Below are 25,649 nucleotides of genomic sequence, written 5' to 3'. Positions count from 1 at the left end.
AGAATTACTCAGAAATCAAGAAGCTACTTGTAGCAAATCAAGTACTGTAATGCATTGTCACACAAGATAGCTTCTCTTAGATCTGACAAAAGGATTGTGTTATGACATGTAGATGGGGTCAAGACTCTGGAGGAACTGGGTCAGGGGTGGCTCAGGCTCAGGAGAGGAGTGCTTTGCACCCTGCCATCATGAGGCTGGAGACCAGCAGTGTGTCAAATCACTCTGAGGAGTCTCTAAACTCTACACTGGAAGTCTTGGTGTACCTGGAAGGAGGGGATGGATGAGCTTCCTCCAGGGCCTTGAATGCCACTCAGGAACCACCAGGAAATCCTCTCTTCCCTAGTCCTCACTGAACACGTTCCTTCTTCCCTGGAACCTGCTCTCTGGCAGGATTCCTGAATCTCCACTTCCTGAAGAGTGAGTTTCAGGGAGTTGAGAAATGAGCACATCTTCTCCCTCCTCTTGAAGGGAAGAACATTCTGAATGGAAGGCAACACCATAGGATCTTCTCAATTCACCCTCTTCTATCTCCAGAATAAAGGTACTGTATAACAATGATTGATTTTTCCACATGCCTCCCAAGAAATCCCAGACAAAGGTTGGTAGAGCCTTCATACTTGAAGAATTGCTAATAATTTTAGGCAGACAGGTAAGGGGCTGCCTTAGCACACGTGTAGGTTTCTCCCTAATGCATAGAATACTGAAACAATCCCACAGGGCTTCAAAGCTGCCACTGTATCAACCAGATAGAAAATAAATGGAGAAAGTTCCCAAAGCAGAGCATCAATGTGGTAACAGGCAAACTTCTCTGTGGCTCAGACTTAGACATAACTGCCATTTTATTTATATCACAGAAAAAAATAGCTGAGGTAGGTCATAATGTTTTAAACTGTTTTTCCAGTGAGAGTATTATATCCCGATAACATAGACTATTTCCACTTCTTCCGTAAATCACCAGCGACATCGCTTAAGATGTTCCCTTGCCTTCAGCCTCTTGCCCTTCATACCATCCTCACTTTGCCTGATTAATGTTCTTTAACATATCACTCCTCTGATCAAAAGTTTGCACTGTTTCCTATTTCTAATAGAAAGAAACCTTAATTCCTCTGTATGTCATTTGAGGTGTCTTACCAATCAATTTCCCTACTCATCCCCTATAATGTCCTTCTTGCTAGGCCAGTCATGCTCTGAGCTATGGTCCTAGTTTCCTCCATAGTAATGCCAGCTCAGCTCCTCTCTACTTTTCTCACTCCTCCTACTCATACTTCAGGGCTGGATTCAAATCCCACCTCCTCCACTGCTATCTGCACTGACCTTTCCCTGGTACAAATTCCTATAGCACATTCACTGTACACCTCATTTCTGTCTGCAGCTCATTTACTGAGTGATTAATATGCATATCTCACTGCACTGGATGCTTTGTGGATACAGAAAACAGAATAAGATCCTTGCCCTTAGGAGGGAACTTGGTTGCTTTGTCATAATATATTACTGTTTCTTGAGGGCAAGCCTTGTCTCCACAGTAAAAATCAAGTTTTCAAGGATGTCATGCCTATCACAGTGCTACATACATCCCAGGATTTCAGAAAGGCTTGCTATATCAAATTAATCCTCTGTGTGTGTGTGTGTGTGTGTATGTCTCCCTCACTCTCTCTGTCTCTGGGGCTTACGTAAGACTTGAGGATGGTAGCTGAAGTGCAGTAGCTAATTTGCTCCAAAATGGCCACACCTAACAGAATGGGTTCCCTTGAGCTACGAATGAAGGGTATGGGCATTGGTAAGAAAGGAAAAGCCACCCTAGAGCAATGCCCCTCAGCAACATGGAAAAGTTGCTCAGTGCAAGTCCACTCTCCTGGCTGGACCCCTGGTTATTTAGAGGAGTAAACTGCTGCAGGGTGAAATCAAATTCGGTGAACTGAAAGTTGACAAGCAAAGGATTGAGAAAAGCCAGAATAAGCCGAGTTGGGGGAGGAGAGCAGCAGGAACTTTCTCAGCCAGCATATAAGCAGCAAAGGGCCATCAAAGAGGGAATGGCTTCCTTTGGACACAATCAAAGACAAGACAGGGCCAGCCACTGGCAACCACAGTTCAGATTTCACACATTTGTAGCAATAAAGGCTTAATGCTGGCACTTTTGGTTTCCAGACATCTGCTCCCAGAGGTAACAGCAAGCCGGGGCAGCTGCCCTGAGTGACTCTGAGGTCATCTCTCTCACAGGTTCCAAGCTGGAAGGATTTGGACAATTGGGAACCCCAAACCCTGGTTCTTCTCCATGAGGCTCTAGGACAAGTTGAAAGATTTAACCAAAAGCGGAAAAGACTGGCGGGTTGGGGGAACACGGCGGGATACAGTAGAGGCTTCAGCTGACTTCAGGCACCCTGTCTCTCCCACCGTCAACCAGAAGATCCCACTGCCTATAGACCAAGTCGAAAGATTCTCTGGGCAGTCAAGGTGCCCGCTGAGTCCTGTTGCAGCTCCTGGCCAAGATTTCCACCCATCTCTTGCCCCCGGGAGGCTGCGGGTGACCATAGCCCCCTGGCCCGGGCCCCTCGGGCACCCGGGACGCTGAAGCTGGAGCTCCTCCTTTCTCGTATCCCTCCCCTCCCCTTCCCTCCCTGGGCCAGTCCCTCCCCCAGCCGTGGCGGAGGGGGGGGGCGGGCTTGGCTCGGCGAGGCCCGTGCATTCCAGAGAGCCGAACGAGCTAGAGCAACAAAGGAGCCGGGTAGTTGGCGGGGAGAAGTCGGGGGGCTGCGGCGCGCTGCAGTGAAGGGGGCGACTGGGCCGCTGGCTGGCGCGGGGGCGGAGCCGGGGACCTACTCCCGCACCCCTGGCCGGTGCCTGGCCTCCATCGCGGGGCGGGGAGGTGGTATTAATGGTGGGAGAGGGAATGGGGCTGGAAATTGGGGGCCCAAGGGGCTCCCGGAGTTGAAGATAACTCGGATTGCCAGGGGAAGGGGTAGGGAGCTGTGCATCCCGTCCCGGGCCTCCGCCGCCCAACATGGGCCCCGGGGTCCAAAGTTTGAGAAGTTGGGCGCCGAGGGCCCGCGGCGCGCGGAGCGTTCGGGGGGGCCCGGCACGGGACTTGCGGGGCGCACAGGTCGCCTGAGCAGCCCCCGCGGCCTCAACGGTTGCGCGTGTGGCCGGGGGGCTCCGGGGAGCGGGCGGGGGCGCCTAGGCTTCTGCTGAGTTGGCGGGTTTGGCCATGGCCGCTGCCTTCCTCGCACGGGGGCCGGAGCTCCTGCTCCTGGGGCTGCTGCTGCTGCTGCTGGGGGGCCGGGGCCGGGGGGCGGCCTTGAGCGGGAACGCGACCTGGCCTGGGCCGCGGAGCGCGGGCGGGAGCGCGAGAAGGAGCGCGGCCGTGACCGGCCCTCCGCCGCTGCTGAGCCACTGCGGCCGGGCCGCCCCCTGTGAGCCGCTGCGCTACAACGTGTGCCTGGGCTCCGCGCTGCCCTACGGGGCCACCTCCACGCTGCTGGCCGGGGACTCGGACTCCCAGGAGGAAGCGCACGGCAAGCTCGTGCTCTGGTCGGGTAAGCGCGCGCGAGCCGGAGCCGAGGGCCAGGGTGGTGGGATGCGGGATTCTTGGGAAGAATAGGCTCAGGCCTGAGCTTTCGGGAGGGCGGGCGCAGCACCCGGGAGAGCTGGAGGAACAGAGTCTGAAACTTCAGGGTCAGACTGTGTGCAGGATGGGCCCCTCCGTGATAGGAGGGAGGGCAAGAAAGTTGAGGAAGCGGGTCATAAAGGGCCTGAGGAGGGTGGATGAGCGAAGGATGAGGTAAGGGGCTGGGGTGGGGGAGTGAGCGGCCTGAGAGGAAGGGGCTCTGAGCCACAGGAAAGGAGTTTTTTTTTTTTTAAAGAAGAGGAGATACTCCACATAAATGCCACTCTGGAAACGGGGTCTTCGGGAATTCAAGGAGGTGTTCAGACACCTTGGGCAAGAGACCGGGAAATCGAATTGAAGAGGAAAAAGGGAAGGATGGGGTAGAAAATTCGGGTGTTGAGGGAGAGGGTGGGGAAGAAGAATAGAGTGAAATTTGTGAAGGATAAGAAATCCCTGGTGATGAGTAATTAAAAGGTAACCAGAAAGTTCCCAAAATATTGTTTTGGGAGACAGGAAGTCCAGAGAACTGTGATCTTGTCTTGCTTTCACAGGAGATTTCAGTTTCCTCATCTGAAAAATGGGGGATCGGTTCCTTGTCTGAAGTTGTGAAGGAATGAGACTATTCTAACGATTATTTGTGTGTTCTTTGGAAGTTTGGATCCTCAGACTGGTCAGGGCTGTGGAAGGACACCTTAAGTCTGGGATGTTGTGAGCCTATGGATACTTCAGTGGTGGTCTGAAGTCCCAGCACCCTCACCTCATGGTGGGATTACACCCCCACCTGAAAAACTGCAGACTGAGTCTGAGCAGTCCCTTCTTTAGCAGTGTGGAGTGGATTAGCTCCTCACCTGTCACTCTTCTGAACTGGGGACCTGAAGAGGCCTTGGGAAGGGAACTGGCCTTGCAATCCCTTGCCTGTAGCTCGTGTGATTCCAAAATTGTCGTTGAAGAAAAAAGAAATAAAATGAAAAGCCAGGAGCGGACCTGGCAACCTCCTCCTTTTGATAGGTCTTGAATGCCCCACATCTCAGTTCTGCCCAGGGGCTGGTAAGGATCCTGAGGGGGAATGTTTGTAGGCTGCCTGTCCTTGTCAGCTTGGCCACTAGAATTCTCTGAGTCTTTGCTGGATGTTGGACAAAGCCATATCATTCCTGGCTTGATACAGATGCCAGAGGAAGAACTTGGAGGATGGTACCCACGGTGGAGCCACATCCTTTGTAGGCATCAAGTTCTAGAGGCAGCATGTAGAGAAAAACCATGTGTAATCAAGAGTAGCTTGGAAAAGTCCATAAATTACCACAACATAAGGTCTATGTGATTTTGCATACATTATACTCGTTTATGGTGATATGTTTGTATAAATGTGCAACGTATAGTAATGTACAGTATATAAGGGGCATACATAGAAAATAGAATTTTAGTCTTTAATGTTACATAAATGCAAAAGAGCAGAAGACTGAAAGAATGAAAAAAGAACACATAAGAAAGGTACATACAAGGTTTCTTTGAGCACTATGTGAAATAAGGCTTGTGTTTAGGAGCCAACTGTGTGGAAAATCTAAATGTCTCAGCAGGAGAGTCTCACCCAGTTCTGAGTTGCTCATGCTATGAGAGGATAGTTTCTCTCTCTTCAGCTATTTATTTTGCAGGAGCCCATGGTTAAATTCTCCTAAGTTAAATGCATGTGTGATGCTGCCCTTCTGTAGTTACCATCAAATCAAGGAGGAAGGGTGTGAACCTCTTTTCAGTCCATACTCCTGAGAGCAGCTGCTGAGCAGGCAGAAGTGGTTTTAGCAGGAAATTTTAGGAGTTAGAACCATCCGCTGGCTGTGCAGGTTCGAACTCTGCTAGCTATTGTTCTGTTGGGGCAGGTCCTGCAGGGGTACCAGCATTGAGCCCTGGTCCCTAGTTCACTCTGAGCTCTTCCCTGCCACCTTCACCCCTCACCCTGTTCCTATATGCCTTCTGTTTGTTCTCTTTCTGTGCCTGGTCTTTCTGCTGGATGTTACATGAAGTAGGGCCAGAAGCAGGTCTTGGTGTGAGCCAGGTCAGCAGCCGGGTATGGTGAACTGGAGGCAAGTGTGAGAATGTCACAAACAAGCCTTCAGGTGGGAGTTCTGGCTAGTGATGTCCTGTCCTGAGTTAGTGGTCTTGATTTGGCATTAGGTGTCATCAGTGTCACCTGGCTCTTAGGGGTGTTTTTGTGGGTGAAGAATGAAGATGATCTAGGTTGTCTTCATCTATAAACTTTTGAAGGTAAAGACTTGTTTTTTACTTTTTTCAAGAATTCTGAGTACACAGCCATCCACTCATTCATTCAGTTAGGTATTGGGTGCTCATTACATGTCATCCTGGATCAGGTTCTGAGGCAGATTAAGATGAAGGATACAGGCAGGATCCCTGCCATCAAGGGGAAGATAGTTAAATAGGCTTTAGCAATACCTGTGATATTGTGACCAGATGGGATTCTGAGGGAACACAAAATACTTTGGGGAGCAAGGGAAGACCCCCAAAGGAACTGACATTTAACCCACAACCTGAGAAATAAGTAGGAATTACTGGGGCCACAGAAGATTTGGGTGGGAAGGGATAGGAAGAGGATATGGCATGCAAAAAAGTGTAGCAGTGAAAGGGCTTGGTACTTTCAAGGAAGTATAGGAATTTCAGTAGAGCTGGATCAAAGCATGTGAGAGATAGGATTATAAGAGATAAGACCTGGAGAAATAGAAAATAAAGTTTCTCTAGGTACTTAATACTAAGAGGAGTAGAATTGCTAGATAATTGGACATACATGCCTCAGCTTTGCTAGATAATGCCGGACAGTTTTTCAAAGTGTTTGTACCTAATATCCCATATTAGGAAGTTTGTTTGTTATCCACAATAAAGAGCCACTGAAGGCTTTTAAGCAAGAGAGAGATGTAATCATATTTGCATTTTAGAAAGATCTCTTTGAGTACTGTGTGAAGAAGCCATGGGAAGAGGGAAAGCCTGAAGCCTGTTTGCTTGCTTAGGGGATGGCTAAAGTAGTCCAGGCGAGAGATGATGGCAGTCAGGACCTGGGTAACAGCTTGGAGGAAGTGGACAGATCCTGGAATTTCAGAGGTAGAACCAATGGGACTTGCTGAAGAGTGAGCAGGAGGACCCAGGTTTCAGGCTTGAATGGAAGGTGGTACCATTCTCTCTTGCTAAGCTGGAGAATGCTAGCAGAGGAGTAGGTTTAGAAGGAAAGTATGGTTTAGTTTCGGCCATGTGACTTAGAGGCGCTCATTGGACATCGACGTGGGGAGTCCCAGCAGATCTGGAATAAGAGTTGCTGAAGAGAGGTAGCCACCATGTGCTTCCCTAGCCTAGACTGCTGAACTTTGGAAGCATGCCATCAGATAAGGAAGTTTATAGCACAGGTCGGGCCAGTTTCCAGGTCTGTATAGAACTCAGGTCTGTCTCTCCTATCTTTTCAATCCCCAGGACTTAGGCTTCTTCAGGCACTCAGCATCTTTCTCCGGGATAGCTTGAAATGTCTCCTCTCAAGCATTCCAAGCTGACCAGACAAACATACTATCCAGGCCATGGTCCACCTTCAGCCAAATCTGGTTGGTCTGGTAAATGGGGCAAGAAAGCCGAAAGACCTGCGTCTGGCAAGGGAAATAGGTCCCTGAGAGCCAGCACGTAGCCTCTTTGACCACTGCTGTGCTCTGTGTGTGCACAGGGGTGTGTGGCCCTGTCACCTAGCCCGGGGCTGTAGGATAGAGGTGGAGAAGCCGGGAGGAATTTCTCATTTGCTACTCAGACATCTAGTTAAGAGATTGAGAGGCCTGTTGTTGGTGATGGTGGAATATTTGCAGGGGCAAATCAGGAAGAATTTCCTTAGAGCTGTTCCCTAACCTGGCTTATGATCAGAATCAGTTTTAAAAAATAGAGTTTTGGAAAGTGTAAAAATACAGAGAAACACCCACATGTCCATTTTTGATTCAGATTTTTAATTTTTTTAATTGTGAAACCTAGCATGTATACAGAAAGTGCATGACATAGAGGTGCTAAATAACAAATAATTATTAAGTGACACCTGAGTCAAGAACTAGATGATGGTGGGTACTCAGGAGCTCCCCCTTTATCTTTTCCAGTCACATCCCTCTTCCTCCTCTCCTGGAAGTAACCACTACCCTGACGTTTTTGATAATCATTTCTTCTTTCCTCTAGTTTTACCATCTAGTTTCAGAATCCCTAAACAGTATATTTCAGTTTTGCATGTTTCTGAACTTTATGCAAATAGAATCATGCTATTTGAATCCTTTAAGTTTTGTTTCTTTTGCTCTACATTATTTTGTAAGATTCATCCATGTTTGTTGCAGCCCACCTTTTTCATTGTTAAATAGTATTCCATTGTAGAATGGATCACAATTTATTTATCTATTTTGTCGTTCTTAAACATTTAAAGTTGTCTCCAGTTTGGGGACATTGTGAATAACATTGCTGTGCATATTCTTTTATTTATATCCTGGGGCACCTGGGCAAAGTTTCTCTAGGTACATGCTAAGAGGAATGGAATTGCTAGATAATAGAGCATACATACCTCAGCTTTACCAGATAATGCCGGACAGCTTTTCAAAGTGGTTGTACCAACTTCTACTCCTACTATTCCTGTAGAAGAGTCATCATTGCTCCACGTGATTCCCAACACTTAGTATTGTCAGCCTTCAAAATTTTGCCAACCTAATGGATATGTTGTGGTGTGTATTTGTGATTTTAATTTGGAGTTCCCTGATTGCTACTAAGGTTGAGCACCATTTCAAATGTTCACTGGCCACTGGATTTCTTCTTTAGTGAAGCCTCTGTTCAGATCTTTGGCCCATTTTTCTATAGAGCTATCAATCACATTTGTAAAATTTGTTGTTCTTTATATGTGCTAGATATGAGTCCTTTATTGGCTGTATATGTAGAAAATATTTTCTGTTCTTTGACTTGCCTTTTCATTCTCCAGTGTCTTCTGTTGAACAGAAGTTCTGAACTTTAAGGTAGCCATTCATCAAACTTTTTATCTTAGTGCTTATTGTATCTTATTTTTAAAAGTCCTTTCATACCACAAAGTCAAGAATTTATTCTGTTACGTTATCTTCCCCCAATGTATAGATTTTCCTTTCATTTTAGGTTAATAATTCACCTGGACATTTTTTTAGAACTCCAGTTACATATATATAGTCTCAACATCATTTGTTAAAAAGAATATCCTTTCTTCACTGTGCTGCCATAAATCAAGTGCCAAGTATGTTTTTATTTCTGGGATCTTTATTCTATTCCATATCATAGTCTGTTTATCTCTCGCCAATATCACACCATCTTAATTGTCGTATCTTTATAGCATGGTTCTTTACCTTCTTTGAGCTAGGAACCTTTTGGCAGCCTGGTGAAACCTATGGGCCTCTTCTCGGTATGATATTTTTTTAATTCATAAAATAAGACACATAGGATTGAAAAGCATATAGGATTACAAAGGAAATGAGTTATATTGAAATATAGTTATCAAATATTAAAAAAGCAAGTATGTAATCTAATATATATGTTCTTCTTTATTAGTACACTAAATAAGATCTAATGTGGGTTTAATAACCACTATAACATCAAGGTAGTGATGAGCAGTACCAGCATTTTGAATATCTGCGCCAAAAATATCTGATTTCCATTTGTGACAAAGCCACGAGTACTGCTAACATTTCCATAGTATGTTGCTCACGTTCATAATTGAAGAAAGACTAAATTTCAGTTAGATGTAATTTTTTCCCATCCATGCTCATGGACCCCTAAATTCTCTCCAACAATCCCTTGTGAACTTCAGGCCAAGAACTTCTACTTTTTTTTTTTTAACATTTTTTTATTGAGTTATAGTCATTTTACAATGTTGTGTCAAATTTCAGGATAGAGCACAATTTTTCAGTTATACATGAACATACATATATTCATTGTCACATTTTTTTTCACAATGAGCTACCACAAGATCTTGTATATATTTCCCTGTGCTATACAGTATAATCTTGTTTATCTAGTCTACATTTTGAAGTCCCAGTCTGTCCCTTCCCACCCCGCCCCCTTGGCAACCACAAGTTTGTATTCTATGTCTATGAGTCTGTTTCTGTTTTGTATTTATTAAGAACCTCTACTTTATAGTATGATAGTATCTAATAGACAGTCTGGGCTCTTCTTGACCTTTTGTATTTTAATGTGAAAATATTTTTGGTGGTTGTGATTGGAATTACACTGAGTGTATAGATTAATTTGAAAAAAATGATGTCTTTACAATATTGAGTCTTCTAATCATTATGAATCTCTGTCTTTCATTATGTATCTTTGTCTATTTAGATCTTCAGTTTTCTCAATTTTTTTTACAGTTTTTTGCAGAGTTCTTAAATATCATTTGTTAGATTTATTCCTAGATACTTGATATTTTTTGTGCTGTTATAAATGGTGCCTTTACATTTTATTTGGTTTGTTGCTTATGTATAGAAATTTAATTGATTTTGAATCCAGTAAACTAGCTAAATTTATACTACACAATAGTCATCTCATTTGTGAATGACTTCTGTTTCTCCCTTTTCAAGCCATATACCATAATCTTTATTGCCTCACTGCAGTAATTATGACCTCCAGTACATCATTAAATAGGAGTGGTAATAGTGGCAGCATCCTTCATCCTTGACTTTTTCTGCATTCTAAAGGGAAGGCTTTTCTACCTTTCACCATTAAACATGATGTTTGGTGTAGGTTTCTTTTAGTTATATTTTGTCATATTAAGGAAGTTTTCTTCCACTCCTAATTTGCTAATTATTATTTTATCATTGATGGATGCTGAATTTCATCAACTGTTTCTTCTGTATCTATTGAGATGATCATATGATTTTCTTCTTTAATGTGTTAATGTGGTAAATTGCATTGATGAAATTTTCTAATGCTAAACCAACCTTAGAACGATGGTCTTCAACTTGACTGATCATCAGAATCACACAAACAGAACTTCTTTTTTAAAGTTTAAATTGTGGCAAATGTTATTTAAAAAGTTTATAAACATAGAAAAATACAGACTAATATAATACCTGAGTCCCTATTTTTCCTTCTGATTTCATATTTTCTTAGAGTAAAAGAAATAAAACAAAACAGACAAAGTTGATGTCCCCTTTCTTCTTATTTCCAGCTTCATTCCCTTCTCTTGTCTGGGGAGCTTCCCCTCTCCCAATAATTTGCATATTTTTTTAACTTAATTACTTTAAAAATGGGCAATATATACTCATAATATAAAATTAAAAAGGAACACAAGTTAAATTCCTCAGCTTCTGCTTCCAGCTACCTGTTTCCCCTTCCCACAGACAGCCAGCAACACTGGTTTTTGTGTGTCTTTGTGTAGATATCCAATGTATGTACAACATAGGTGTGTCCTTAGTCTTTTTTCCTCTCATAACCAGTAGTAGCTCTCTGGGCTGTTCACGCAACTGCACCCATTTACAAGACATATTGGAGATTGTTCCATTTTCAATGCAAACAGTTCAACCCTAGACAGTGTTCTGTTATATTGATGTGTGATATTTTATTTAGTAGGTCTCCTATTGATGGATATACATTAAGGATAGTTCTACTCTTTTGCTATTCCAAACAATACTGCAATGAATAATCTTATGTACAATCTTTGTGAACATGTGAAGGGGAATTGCTAGGACATTTGATAGCTAATGTCAAATAGTCTCCACAAGTGTTTACACATTTTTATTCCGACTAAAATTATACAAAAGTGCCAGTTTCCCCCAGACTCTTACCAATATAGCATTTTCAAATGTTTTGATCTTTATCACTGTAAAGTTTAAGAAATTATATGTCATTGTAGTTTTACTTCACATTTATTAAGAGAGAGACTGAGCATCTCTTTATGCTTTTTAAAGGCCAGCTGTATTTTCTCTGTATGATCTGTTGTTTGTCTTTTGCCCATTTTTCTAAAGAATTATGAATTTCTTACTAATTTGGAAGAGCTTTATGCATATAATGAAATTAATTCTTTACCTGTGACATGTGTTGCAAATAATTTTCTCAGTGTGTTGCCTTTCTTATGATCTTGTTTTTTAACCCTACTGACTTTATCCATTTTTCTGAAGTCTTTTCTTTAAATCTTTTATTTCATAACTTCTGTGTTTTGTGTCATACTTCAAAAGACCTCCACTCTAAGATTTAAAAGAACATTTTCCGCTTTTTCTTCTAGTACTCTGATTTTTTAAGATAATGTAGTTATTTTTGATTCGTCTGGAATTTATTTTTTTGTAAGAAATGGGGTAAGGAACTAACTTTTTTCCCCTACATGATTCCGCAATTATCTTGGATTTATCTAATAATCTATCATTTCCTTGGGGTGTTTATTTTTAAGGTACAAAATAATATTTAAAATGAGAAAAAAAGAAACAAATTACACATTTTTAAAAGCTGATAATTATCACAAATATCACAAAGTCCAGGAAAATAACACAATATTGTGTGTGTGTGTGTGTGTGTGTGTGTGTTCTGGTTATTTATTGCTATATTACAAACTGCTCCAAAATTTGGTGGCTTAAAACAAGAACCATTCCTTCGGCTCATGAATCTGCATCCTGGGCAGCACTCAGCAGGGAGGGCTTATTTCTGTTCCCTGTTATCTGTGGCCTTCACTGGGAAACTGGGAAAGCTAGGGACTTGAAAAACCCAGCATCTCGTCCTCTTTCTTCTTTTCCCAGGGCATCTCCAGCAGGACAACCTCAGGTTGGTCCTGTTACACGGCAGCTGGGCTCCAAGAACAAGTATTCCAGGAGACCCACGCAAAAGCTGAATGGCTTAATATTATTATCTGGGCTTGAGGGTCTGAGAATACCACAAGTCACTAAAGCCATCCCATATTCCACAATATTTTCATTAATCATCTTCCTGTTGCTCCTCTAAGATACATTTTCTCTAGGGATCCCCTCCCCATTTAAAATGTATTGTTTAATAAATATCCAGTGGAATTTACTTTTTCTTTGTTGTCACAGTTCTGTGAGTTTAGACAAACACATAGGGTTGTGGATCCAGCCATGACATTCAAAATAGAGAACATCCCAATGTTCCCCTCATGCTGCCCCTTGGTAAACCCCCCTCCTATTCCAGCCCTGGCAACCACTGCTGTGTTCTCCACCCACACCCTCTTGGTCAGAATTTCTGAGAGCGAGTTCTCCATCTAGAGTAATAAGGGTCCTCCAGGTGATTCTGATTTGAGTCAGATCTGGGAACTGTTGCCCAAGGACAGTGTTTCTTAAGTGACAAGAGCTTGCTTTGCACCCTTGGAATAGGCTTTGTCCAGTGAGAGCTGTGAGTGGTCAGAGGCCTCAGATAAGTAATAGTAACAGCTAATTATTTCTTGAGTGCTTACTGTATGACAGGAACTGTGCTATAAGCACGTTTAACACGTTGTCTTACTCTGTACCACAGTTCCACGAGGTAATTCTGTTATCCCCATTTTACAGATAAGGAGAGAGGAGACTGAAGCTAGAAATAGCCATGGAGATAGCCCAGGATTACATAGCCAGGAAATGGTAGAGCCAAGATTTGGACCCAGGCAGACTACAGTGTCTGTGTTCCTTAACCCTCTAGTATATTGCCTCCCTCCCAAAAAGAGCAGTTACCTGCCCCCATCACCCCCAGCCCGGGCAGCACCTACGTTGGCTCTCACATCCTCAGAAGCTTCTTCTAGTACAATGTCTTGTTTGGGAAGTAGGTGTTTCTAAAGCAGGGATGATGTGGGAGGGGCAGAGTGGGTGGACTGCTGAGTGAGCCCAGCCATGGGGGAGCAGGGTAGAGGCCTGGGCTGGGGCAAGGGTGCTGGGAGACCTCCACCTGTTTCTGTCTTGCTGACAACACCTTTCCTCCCCCTGCACTGAACACAGCCTCCTCTATTTCTCTCCACCTGATTTCCTGTTTCCTCCTCTGGCTTTGGAGTGGCTCCCCTGACTACCTCCTCTTAAGCTCCCACCTGTTCTCTATCTCACCTCAGCTTGGTAAGAGGAACAGGGGTCCTGGGGTCTGGGCAGGGGGAAGCATTTCCTGGTTCTGGTGCACGGGCCCTGTGAGGGTGGGTCCCACAGCACTCCTTCCCCATGGCTGTAGAAGGTTTTAAGAATACCCTTAAAAAGGTAAAAGGTAAAAGTTAAATCGACCTGGGGTTCTCAGCCAGAGGTGTTAACATTCCCTAGGAGGGCATTTGGAAATGGGGGCTGTTTTTTAAAAATACTTTAATTGAGTTGTAATATACATACAGAGAAGTGCACAGATCATAAGCTTGATTTTCACAAGGCAAATATACCCGTGTAACCAGTACCAGATCAAGAAATACGTCACCAGCGTCCCAGAAGTTCCTCTTCAGGCCTCTTCCAATGGAGTGGGAGGGGTGGGGGAGCATTCTTTGGTGTCACAAGGACTTTGAGGTTCTGTTGGCATTTAGTGGTCAGGGTCTAGGGAAGCTAAATGTCCTGCAGCAAAGAATGGTCCCGCCCAAATGCCCTGCTAAGAAACGCTGTGCCTGACCGTTCTGCGCTGTCATGGCCTGCAGAGTGGCAAAGAGAGCTGCTGCCTTAGGCCTGAAGAACAGAGGTGCAGCTGTGTCTGTGGGTCAGCGTGAGGAGGGGTCTTTGCTGCAATGTGTCCACATTGTCGCTACCCCCAGGCCTCCGGAACGCCCCCCGCTGCTGGGCAGTGATCCAGCCCCTGCTGTGTGCTGTGTACATGCCCAAGTGCGAGAACGACCGGGTGGAGCTGCCCAGCCGCACCCTCTGCCAGGCTACCCGCGGTCCCTGTGCCATCGTGGAGAGGGAGCGGGGCTGGCCCGACTTCCTGCGCTGCACCCCCGACCACTTCCCCGAGGGCTGCCCGGTGAGTGCTCTGGGAGGCAGGGTCTGGCCTGGCAGGACCAGGCACAGGACAAGGCCCAGCAGGAGGCAGGGCAGGGCAGTCCAGAGCCTTCTCTCCTGGGAGATCCTGGGTCTGCACCCCACAGACCCAAACTGACGCTCGCCGGCTGGGCCAATCTACCAGGGATTGTCTATCTATTTAGGAAAGATCTTTGTGCACCCCCTCTGTTCTGGGGTTGGGAAGTTACTGGAGTCATGGGTGACAGGAGCCTATCCTCAAGAAGTTTATCGTGTATGTGGGGAGTCAAGGCTTGCACATGTAAAACAGTTAGAGACACCAAGGTAGGGATGTGATCTAGTTCTGGGTGGTGAAGGAAAGTGCATTAATAATATTAACAGTAATGATGATGGTGATAATGCTATTTATTATTATTTACTACCTTTTAAAAAATCTTTTTATTTATTTTTTATTGAGGGGAGGTATTTTTTTATTTAAATGGAGGTACTGGGGATTGAACCCAGGGCCTCTTGCATGCTAGGTGTGCACTCTCACCACTAAACTGTACTCTCCCTCCTATTTACTACCTTCTAAATGCTATTATAAACATCTTATATCTGTTTATTCATCTAACCCTTAAACCACACCATGAAGTAGGTACTATCTTTAGATGAGGAAACTGAGCTAAGAGAGGGGTCAAATAATTTGCCCAGGCTACTGAGCCCCTGAGTGGCCAGGCTGGGATTCAAATCCTGGAAGGTTGTCTGCAGGGCCTGTGCTCTCAGACTCCCTGCCATGCTACCCCTGTGCCTCTCATTAAACCAAAGGTCCTCCCCAGCCTACTGCTCCCCTTTGCACTGTCTTCACCCCTTCCCTCATTGCCAGAACGAAGTGCAGAACATAAAGTTCAACAGTTCGGGCCAATGCGAGGCTCCCTTGGTTCGGACTGACAACCCCAAGAGCTGGTACGAGGATGTGGAGGGCTGTGGGATCCAGTGCCAGAACCCGCTCTTCACCGAGGCCGAGCACCAGGACATGCACAGCTACATCGCGGCCTTCGGTGCTGTCACCGGCCTCTGCACACTCTTCACCCTGGTCAGCGGAGGGCAGGCCCGTGGATGGAGGGTGGAGGAGTCAGGGGAGTGGCAGGGCCTGGGACCCTCAGCCAGCCTGTAAAGTAGAAAGGGGGCCGATCATCAGTGAGAGAGGCTAGGTTCTGGGAGTGGGGAGAGGACTGGGCAGCAGTCCCTGGGGAAGGGTCATGATAAAAGGGGTTGAGGATTCAGATGAGGGCAGCAGAATAACCGTAACCTCACAGAACGGGCCCCACTTCTGTCTTCCAGGCCACATTTGTGGCTGACTGGCGGAATTCGAATCGCTACCCTGCTGTTATTCTGTTCTACGTCAATGCGTGTTTCTTCGTGGGCAGCATTGGCTGGCTGGCCCAGTTTATGGATGGTGCCCGCCGGGAGATTGTCTGCCGTGCTGACGGCACCATGAGGCTCGGGGAGCCCACGTACGTGACTTGGGGACCCAGGGGTGAGGGAGAGGAGGAGGCCGGCACGCGTTTTCCACAAAGTTTGGACTTGAAACTGAGATTTCAGCGTAGGTTTCGGCTGTGCCCTGTTGCACCCAAGGTCTCCAGCATTAGAGCCTTGACTCTTTGCCTCTGTCCAAAGAGGCATCTGCTATACCCTCTTCACTCCTAACCCAAGTCTGGTCTCCAAGCCCTGACTCCTGAGGCATCTCCAGACTTTAGAAGCCAAGGGTCTGGGGACAGGGTTGGGAAGACTTGGTAGAGGAAGTACAGAATGACCACCCCAAGTGACACCCCACATGTCTGCACAGCTCCAACGAGACCCTGTCCTGCGTCATCATCTTTGTCATTGTGTACTATGCCCTGATGGCTGGCGTTGTCTGGTTTGTGGTCCTCACCTACGCCTGGCACACGTCCTTCAAAGCCCTGGGTACCACCTACCAGCCTCTCTCAGGCAAGACCTCGTACTTCCATCTGCTCACATGGTCACTCCCTTTTGTCCTCACAGTGGCAATCCTCGCTGTGGCCCAGGTATAGTGACTGGTAGTGGGTGGTGACCTGAGGGGGTGTGCTTGGGTGAGAGGGCCAGTGACTGACTCTGTCCTTCCCACATTTTCCTGCTGCAGGTGGATGGGGACTCTGTGAGCGGCATCTGCTTTGTGGGCTATAAGAACTACCGATACCGTGCTGGCTTTGTGCTGGCCCCAATTGGTCTGGTACTCATCGTGGGAGGTTACTTCCTCATCCGAGGTGAGTGAGGACCAGGCCAGGACCAGTTGGGCAGCAAAATGTGTTGAGTACTTGCTCTGTATAAGCAGGCGCTGCCTTCGCAGTGGGCCCTCAGCTGGCTTACATGGGGCTTTGGTGCAAAGCGGGAAGTGCCCGTGGGCAGACACAGCATCATGGCACTCGGTGTGGGGTAGCACCTTTGTGCAGGCCAGAAAAGTGCTCCCCTTACTCCAGCCTTGTGCCAGGGCTCACGGCTTGTTGAGTGGAACTTGGGCTGGATTCCAGCCTCTGCTCAGCCCTAGCCAGATGCCCTTGTGTGGTCAACATCCTCGTAACCAACCCTGTCCACATGGGCCAACTGGTGGCCTTTGGTCATGTGTGTGTGCCCTGAATTTATATATACATATGCTCAGTCTTCGGAGCTTGGTTTCTCATCTCCTTTCTGCCTACAGCATGCACACACGCACAGACAGAGTTTTCACAACATGCACAGATTCTCTGTTCCCTCATTTCCCCATCTCAGTCTGCCACCTCCACATTCAGCCTCCAGATCTGAGCTCATTTTTGCTTAGTTTTCTTTGTAAACTTCAGTTTCCTCCCCCAGCACTGTCAGCCTTCTGTTCAGCCCACCTCTTTTCCCTCTTTTTGGCACTGGCAGGGCCTCTGATTTATGTTTTGTATCTGCGCTGTCCGGTACGGTAGCCACTGGCCACGTGTGTTGAAACTAGTCCAGATTGAGACATATCATAAGTATAAAATACACACGGCACTTCAAAGACTTAGCACACACGAAAGGAAACTGTCTCCTTAACAATTTGGATACGGATTACATGCTGCAATGATCATGTCATAAACAATGATACATTGTTTATAAAATATATTGAAGTTTGTTTCATTTGTGTCCTTTTTCTTTTTTAAGGCAGCTTCTAGAAAATTTGAGATTATGAATGTGGCTTACTTTGTATTTCTCTTGTACAGCACTGTCCTGGAATCTCTTCTTATGCCTTTTCCACCATAATAGCTTTGACCTTGAGCTTTGAGCTACCTTACTTGAGGAGGCCAGACTAGGACTGAGCCCATTTCGATTTTCTGTCTGTGCTCTGTGCCAGTCTTTCCAGTCCATGGCACATCTGCCACCAGGTGTACTCCAGTATCTCCAGTTCCCCAAGCTTTAAATCAGCATCAGCACAGGAGTCGTCAGACCTGGGACCCTCTCTTGCCACACACCCATCCCTCCCAGGAGAGTGGCCTGGCCCCAGCTAATGTCTGCCATCTCCCTTCTGTTCAGGAGTCATGACCCTGTTCTCCATCAAGAGCAACCACCCCGGGCTGCTGAGTGAGAAGGCAGCTAGCAAGATCAATGAGACGATGCTGCGCCTGGGTGAGTGGGCTAGCCCAACACCACATCCTCCTGGACTGCAATAAGTGATCGTGGGGGGCAAGTTAGCAGGCAGGGAGGCAAGACAAGGCTGTGTGTGTGTGTGTGTGTGTGTCTAGGTGGTGGTGGTTGCAACTCAAAAGAAAAGGTAGCTTCCTTCTCAGGTGACAGATGTCAAGTTCATGCCAAGGCTGCTTCCTCATGGCCACTTTCCTCCCACTGGGCCCTCCCAGAGTTGCCACAGTTGCCTCCTTGTCTTATTTTGGAGGATACAGTTCTGGAACTGAGCCCAGCATGAATTCATCCCAGTCTAAGATATCCATCAGGCCCAAGTGGAGCAGACACCCTCCTCCCCACTACTACTTCCACACCTGGGATTGGTGACGCCCTGTCCCCACTCCCATCCCTCTGCAGGCATTTTTGGTTTCCTGGCCTTTGGCTTTGTGCTCATCACCTTCAGCTGCCACTTCTACGACTTCTTCAACCAGGCCGAGTGGGAGCGCAGCTTCCGGGACTATGTGCTGTGAGTGGGGGGCTGGGGGCTGGGAGGGGCAGCAGTGGTGGGAGCTGGAGACGACCCTCCTCTGCTGTCCTGAGAACTGCATGTCTTGCTGTGGGTGCTCAAGCTGTTGCTCTGTAACTTGCAAACATGGCAAACAGCCCTCAGGTCCCTAACTCTGCCCTTCCCTCTGCACCCCCAAGGCTGGATCACTGGTGCGTTTGTAACGCCACTGTGTTTTGGACTCTCCCAACTCTGTGTTGGCCACAAAAGTTGCTTTCTACTTCTCATGTACTCTTTACTGAGCTCATTGCAAATCCCTGCACAGAAGTAGTTACCTCTCTACGATAGGTGAACAACCCACTAATGTTTTCTGGTTTTGCCTGTACTTTTTTATGTCACAATGAGGATGAATCTGAGAGAGTGAAGCATCTCAGCTGCTCAAAGAAGTGCAGCACCTACCAGTACCAGGAATAGCGGTTAAAATGCTCATTAAAACCCTGCTTCAGTCTTACTTAAGGCTCCTGCTTCCAATGTGGGAAGCTTTAAACCACACGGATGCCTGGGTCCCTCCCCCAGAGATTTGATTGAATTTTCTAGTGAGTGGCCCAGAGATCAGGCATCAGTAAAAGCCCCCAGGTGACTCTGATGGTCACCAAGGACTGTAAGCCGGTGCTGTGGGGCTTCGTTCTCTTTAAAGTGTTTGGATTGATTGGGCAGCCACCCAGGAGACCCAGGAAGCCTCACCTGTCCACTACCCCTCACCTCAGATGCCAGGCCAATGTGACCATCGGGCTACCCACCAAGAAGCCCATCCCCGACTGTGAGATCAAGAATCGCCCTAGCCTTCTGGTGGAGAAGATCAACCTATTTGCCATGTTCGGAACCGGCATTGCCATGAGCACCTGGGTCTGGACCAAGGCCACGCTGCTCATCTGGAGGCGCACCTGGTGCAGGTGGGGTCAGCAGCAGCCTGTCCTGACTTTGCTGCCTTGCTCTCTCAGCCTCGACATCCTTTAGGCTTTTGTCTGGTCACACATGTCCCAGCCCAGCCTTGGGCAGGTGTGATTTCTAAGGGCCTGCACTGGGCTGCCAAAAGTGGCCTTTTCTATGGCTCACCACTGCCCCCTGGTGACAACTCCTGTCCTTGGGAGGATGGGCCAAGGGCTGAGCCCGCTGCCAGCATCTTCTAAAGAGGAGTGATTTGAAAACTGGGCACAGGAGCCCTGCATTCTAGGCCCCCTTTTTTGCGGAGAAGTTCTCTGCTCCTCAGGGTTCTTGAGGGTCTTGAGGCCCTCTGGAGGCTCCTTCCCTGGACGGAACGGATTCACTGGTGTTTTGCAAGATTTAAGGGGAAGCAGCTGCCCCTCCACGCCCCTCCCCCACCCTTTCTACCCTCAGGTTGACGGGGCAGAGTGATGACGAGCCCAAACGGATCAAGAAGAGCAAGATGATCGCCAAGGCCTTCTCCAAGCGGCGCGAGCTGCTGCAGAACCCAGGCCAGGAGCTCTCCTTCAGCATGCACACCGTCTCCCACGACGGACCTGTGGGTGAGCTTCTGCCCCTCTGCTCCTCTGGAGCCCCTTCCCTGTTCCATCCCAGGCTGGTGTGGCCTCCCGGATTCTTTGGCAGTCCGTGCAGAATCGGCGCTCCCTCCTCTGCTCACACACTCGTTCTCCTCCAGTTCCCCCACCCTCACCCCGCCCCCAGCCATTCTGCCCTGTGTTCCTGCTCTGCTGGAGCTGTGGTTCCAAAGGACTCATCTCCCTCGCCTTCAGCTGTCTTCTCCAGCTGTTCTCCCTGGACTAGAGGAAGTCAGATTCCAGGGACTGCATTTCTGGCTTCTTGTGAGGCCCCTCTCTTCAGACTGGGGATGCGTAGAGATCCACTGTGATCACCACCGGGGCGGGCTTTCCGTGCTGAGTGGGAGCCATCGGCCGGGGGAAGGGAGATGGTGCTGAATAAGGGAGGAGCCGTCATGGCGAGGGACTGGGCAGTCACGATTCCTTATCCTTCTGTCCCCACAGCGGGTTTGGCCTTTGACCTCAATGAGCCCTCGGCGGATGTGTCCTCTGCCTGGGCCCAGCATGTCACCAAGATGGTGGCCCGGAGAGGAGCCATACTGCCCCAGGATGTGTCTGTCACCCCCGTGGCAACTCCAGGTATGGGGTTCAGGCTTCTGTAGAAAGGTGGGAGTCGTAGAGGCTGGAGGTTCCTGGGACTAGCAGTTCCTGGGCTGCCAGCAGGGGAGGGTGAGGGAAAGGCCCTGGAGGATCTGAAGTCTGGGTTTCTGAGCTAAAAGAGTAGGGGTGCGAGTAGACAAGGGGTGATGTAGACAGATCCAGGGTCCCAGGCTCACGTTCTCTTTTCCACCATTAGTGCCCCCAGAGGAAAAAGCCAACCTGTGGCTGGTTGAGGCAGAGATCTCCCCGGAGCTGGAGAAGCGCCTGGGTCGGAAGAAGAAGCGGAGGAAGAGGAAGAAGGAGGTGTGCCCGCTGGTGCCGCCCCCTGAGCTCCGCCACCCCGCCCCCGGCCCCGCCCCAGCCTCCAGTGTCCCTCGACTGCCCCAGCTGCCCCGGCAGAAGTGCCTAGTGGCCGCAGGCGCCTGGGGAGCTGGGGAATCCTGTCGACAGGCAGCCTGGACCCTGGTCTCCAACCCCTTCTGCCCAGAGCCCAGCGCCCCAGCCCCCATGGCCTGGGCGCAGGGCCGAAGGCAGGGGCTGGGGCCCATTCACTCCCGCACCAACCTGATGGAGGCAGAACTCATGGATGCAGACTCGGACTTCTGAGCCTGGAGTGCGGGACCTCGGATGAGAAAGAGGAACAGATACCTTTCCAAGGCTCTTCTTCCTCCGAGATTGCTTCCCCAGGGTCTCATCTTCCAGAGAAGCTGAGGGCCCAGTGCCCTCCCAGGAGAGTTCGATTTGTCTGGCTCACAGCAGCAGGACTGTGGGAAAGAGCCCTGACATCTCCATGGACAGGCCTCACCCCGGGGCAGGGCCCTGGAGCTCAGGGTCCTTGTTTCTTCCCCACCAACTGGAGTCTGGCTGGGAGCATCAGTCTCCCACAGGGTGGTGGGGTGTGTGGAGCTTGTGGGGCAGTAAAGGTGGAGGCAGAGGTGACAGTACTTCGCTTGGGCTGTTGTGGCCAGGGAGGCAGCCAAGCCCATGTCTGGCAGATGAGGGCTGGCTGCCTTTGTCTATGTCAATGGTTGCCTTTCCCTGGCTCTCAGACCAAAAGTGTTTATTGTGTCATTAGCCCTTTGGCTAAGTGGGGACAGGGCTCCTTTCTCCCTCTTCCAAGTGATTGTGGGGCTGGGAGTGCCTATTCCCACAGGGACTATCACCTCTCCACAGTGTCCATCTGGCTCCACCCCAGGCCAGTAACGCACCCTGTGTTTTCCTGCCACCCTCCTTCCCCTTTCCCATTTCAGTTCAACCAGGCCAACCTCTTCCTCTTTCCTGTTTGTTGATTAAGACCCAGAATTGCAGTTTTTCTATCCCATCCCCACACCCCACCCCTTTGCTTCTGGGCTCCATCTCCAGGTAAAAGATTGGTTCAGCTATAGAGCCTGGCATGGTATAGAAGCAGTGAGTGATGGGGAGCCTCTGGGAGACACAGGTTATCTCTTCCTGTATCTGTCCAGTGGGGGATGGGTCCTCGGACTTGAGGGGCTCCCCTGGGAAGCTGCTGATGCTTCAGCCAGGCAGGAAAGCTTCCTTCAACTTCCACAACCAGTGGGTGAAGAGATTCTCACCTCTCATAACCCCCGTTCAAGTCCCCAAGGCCCCAATTTCAAGAACCAGACAGCAGGAAGCCTTAGGAGCTGGCTAGGTTCCAGATCGGGGGTAGTGATAGGGAGACGAAGTGTAAACAGTAAATAAAAGGTTTTTGTATAAACTCTTGGTGTGCTTCTTTCCATAGGCCCCCCCGTCTTGACCTGTTTACCGGTCTTGATCTTGTTTGTCTTCCACTTCCTCCTCAGGCTATTCTGAAAGGCCAAGAGCTTGGTGCTAATGAGGTCAGGACTGACAGATGTCAGGCTGAATCAGCTTAATGTGCTGGCCATCCTTCCTGGCCAGTTGGCTCTATATATGGACTTCAGCCACAGCTGCCTCACTGTGCACTGATCATAAGTGAGCAAGAACATGCGGCTTGTCCCTGGAGTGATGATTGGAAGTAAGTGTCCCCCTACTGGAGAGTGTAGATGGGCATGGCTCCTCATGGCAATCCTGGGCCCCCACTCTGGGGACCTGTTGCTTTACAAGGGATGTCCGTGGGATCAGGTGCATTCTGATTCATAGCTTTCTCCTCTGGGCAGTCAAAGGAATTCAGGCTTCCCTGAGCAAAGCCTATTAGCCCTACTTCCTCCAAAAAGATGTCAGTAAAAGACTGGGAGCTGGGCTGCAAGGACACAGGACCATGTGGAAAGGAGATCCACGGAGGAAAGGGGGTGGTACTCACAGACCACTTGGGGTAGTTGGGTATTGTGGAGTATTAGCCATACTTGTTTGGGGATATAGCACAAGTGATGGAGACACAAGCAATCTGCCCAGAGCCAAATTCCAGGGGAAGAGGAAATGAGACTAACACTGATCGTGTTCTAGGTAATTTCCATGTGCACAAAAATAATAATAATAATAATAGCTAACTCTTATTCAGTGCTTGCTAGGCTCCCTTCCAAGCACTTCACATGCATTAACCTGTTGACTCTCAGAACAGACCTATGAGGCACTGTTAACACCCCCAAAATATTGAAACACAGAAAGTTTCAATAGTTTGCCCAAGGCCACAGAATAAGTGTTAACACTGGGATTCCATCAGGGCCATCTGGCTCCAGAGTCACGTGGCTCTTGGCCACCACACTCTACTGCTGCTTAATGAATTCAGAAGGATCAGAGGAGCTAGTTTTTGTTTTTGTTTTGTTTTTGTTTTTGTAGCAACAAACTCAGTGATGCAAAATACTTGCCCACAACCTCATAGCTAGTAAGTGACAGACACTGGGTTCAGGGTCTTCCTGACTTCAGTCCAGACTCTTTCCACTGTCAGTTCTGACCTTCAATTTTTTACCCTACCCAGTTTTCCCATGCTGTGTTCCCTCTGGCCACCTTGTATCCCCTTGTGCTTGCCCACCTTGCTCATTCTTGCCACCACTGCTCTTCTCAACCATAGTAGAGCTATTTTTTTTTTAATTGAAGTACAGTTAATTTGCAGTGTTGTGTTAATTTCTGGTGTACAAAAAAGTGATTCAGATATATAGATATATAGTCTATAGTCTAAATCTGTATCTATATATCTGAAGCATTTTTTCAGATTATTTTCCATTAGAGGTTATTATAAGATACTGAATATAGTTCCTTGTGCTATACAATAGGTCCTTGTTGTTTATCTATTTTGTATATAGTAGTGTGTATTTGTTAATATCAAACTCCTAATTTATCCCTCCCCCCCTTTCCCTATTGTTAACTGTAAGTTTGTTTTCTATGTTTGTGAGTCTATTTCTGTTTTGTAAATAAGTTCATTTGTACCTTTTTTTAAGATTGCACATATAAGTGATATCATATGATATTTGCCTTTCTTTGTCTGACTTACTTCACCTAGTATGATAATCTCTAGGCCCATCCATGTTGCTGCAATTGGCATTATTTCATTCTTTTTTATGGCTGAGTAATATTCCACTGTATATATTTAACATATACGGTTCTTTATCCATTAATCTGTTGATGGACATTTAGGTTGCTCCCATGTCTTGGCTATTGTAAACAGTGCTGCTGTGAACCTTGGGGTGCATGTGTTTTTTCAAATTAGACTTTTCATCTTTTCTGGATATATGCCCATGAGTGGGATTGCTGGATCATATGGTTTTGGATCATATGGATCACTTTAGTTTTTTAAGGAAACTCCATACTGTTCTCCCTAGTGGCTGCACCAGTTTACATTCCCACCAACAAAGTAGGAGGGTTCCCTTTTCTCCATACCCTCTCCAGCATTATTATTTATAGACTTTGATGATGGCCATTCCGACTGGTGTGAGGTAGTACCTCATTGTAGTTTTGATTTGCATTTCTCTAATAATTAGCGATGTTGAGCATCTTTTCATGTGCCTGTTGGCCATCTGTATGTCTTCAGTAGTACAGCTGTTTTTAAACCTTTATCAATAGCAGTATGCAAAACAATAAAAAGGATCAGCGTTGTCTAATGATTTTTTCTGAACTAAGAGGAAATGTTAATGATTTTCTTTCTTGACTTTATATCCATGGACATTCCCTCCATCTCTTCTTTCTTTAGAAGTATTACTTATGTAAAGGATGAGGAATGAGGTGTTGAGGGAGTTTATCCTGGGCTTTAAAAAGCTGAGAAATACTGTTTCTGGTTGTGAAGGCTGACAGACTCTGACCACTAGAGGGCACTGTGAGCCCACCTTTCATGAATGCAGCCAGGCAGCAGTTGGAAGTCCAAGACGATGGACACTCCCACAACCAATTGTGTATTGCAGTATTTTTATAGGAGCACCAGTTCTCAAGACTGAGCAATAGTGTCCTACCAAAACTCCTGAGTTGGATCTCTGGAAGAAAATTCTCAGGGTCCAAGAGAAGCTTGGTTTAGGGGACCTCCTGTGGCAGTGCTGCTGCCCTCCTTGCTTTCACCCCTCCAGCAGGCTCTGCCCTCTGCTGCTCCGTTGGGCTCCCCCTTACCATTCTCAAACTCAGTTGTCCATCTTTCCAGGTTGTGAGGCCTGCCTCTGTTGGTCCCAGCTTCTTTTAAGTAGTATGCCCACTGCCCCAAGCCTTCCTCTGCCTGCCTTTTTTTTTTTTAATCTAAGAAATTGAAAAGATATAGGAAAGCACAAAGAACCACCTAATAAACACCCATATTCCCACTGCTCAGAAGTACCAACTGAAAAAAAAAATCATCTTATATTTGCTTCCAGCCTACTTTTTAAAAAGAAATAAAATATAACAGGGGGAGGGTATGTAACTCAAGTGGTAGAGCATATGCTTAGCATGCATGAAGTCCTGGGTTCAAG

The 25,649-nt window shown here is 47.4% G+C and overlaps 1 protein-coding gene across 2 annotated transcripts; it reads left to right on the top strand.

Moving 5' to 3' along the window:
* The first annotated feature begins 2,629 nt into the window (after positions 1–2,629).
* SMO (smoothened, frizzled class receptor) lies at positions 2,630–24,824 on the top strand. 2 transcript variants are annotated; one of them, XM_006202279.4, is made up of 12 exons: positions 2,630–3,530; positions 14,298–14,503; positions 15,365–15,574; positions 15,823–15,995; positions 16,328–16,547; positions 16,643–16,766; positions 18,034–18,126; positions 18,538–18,646; positions 19,393–19,578; positions 20,024–20,172; positions 20,650–20,784; positions 21,002–24,824. In XM_006202279.4, the coding sequence occupies exons 1-12, from the start codon at positions 3,203–3,205 to the stop codon at positions 21,409–21,411; spliced, it is 2,343 nt and encodes a 780-aa protein (XP_006202341.2). In that variant the 5' UTR covers positions 2,630–3,202; the 3' UTR covers positions 21,412–24,824. The 2 variants fall into 2 exon arrangements, with proteins under 2 accessions (XP_006202341.2, XP_072820615.1); XM_072964514.1 differs by lacking the exon at positions 15,365–15,574.
* The last annotated feature ends 825 nt before the right edge of the window (positions 24,825–25,649 follow it).

The sequence above is a fragment of the Vicugna pacos genome, chromosome 7 (genome assembly GCF_048564905.1).
Source record: "Vicugna pacos chromosome 7, VicPac4, whole genome shotgun sequence".
Classification (NCBI taxonomy): Eukaryota; Metazoa; Chordata; class Mammalia; order Artiodactyla; family Camelidae; genus Vicugna; species Vicugna pacos.
Note: the sequence above shows the minus strand (reverse complement) of the source record. Positions and strands in the feature narration are given on the sequence as shown.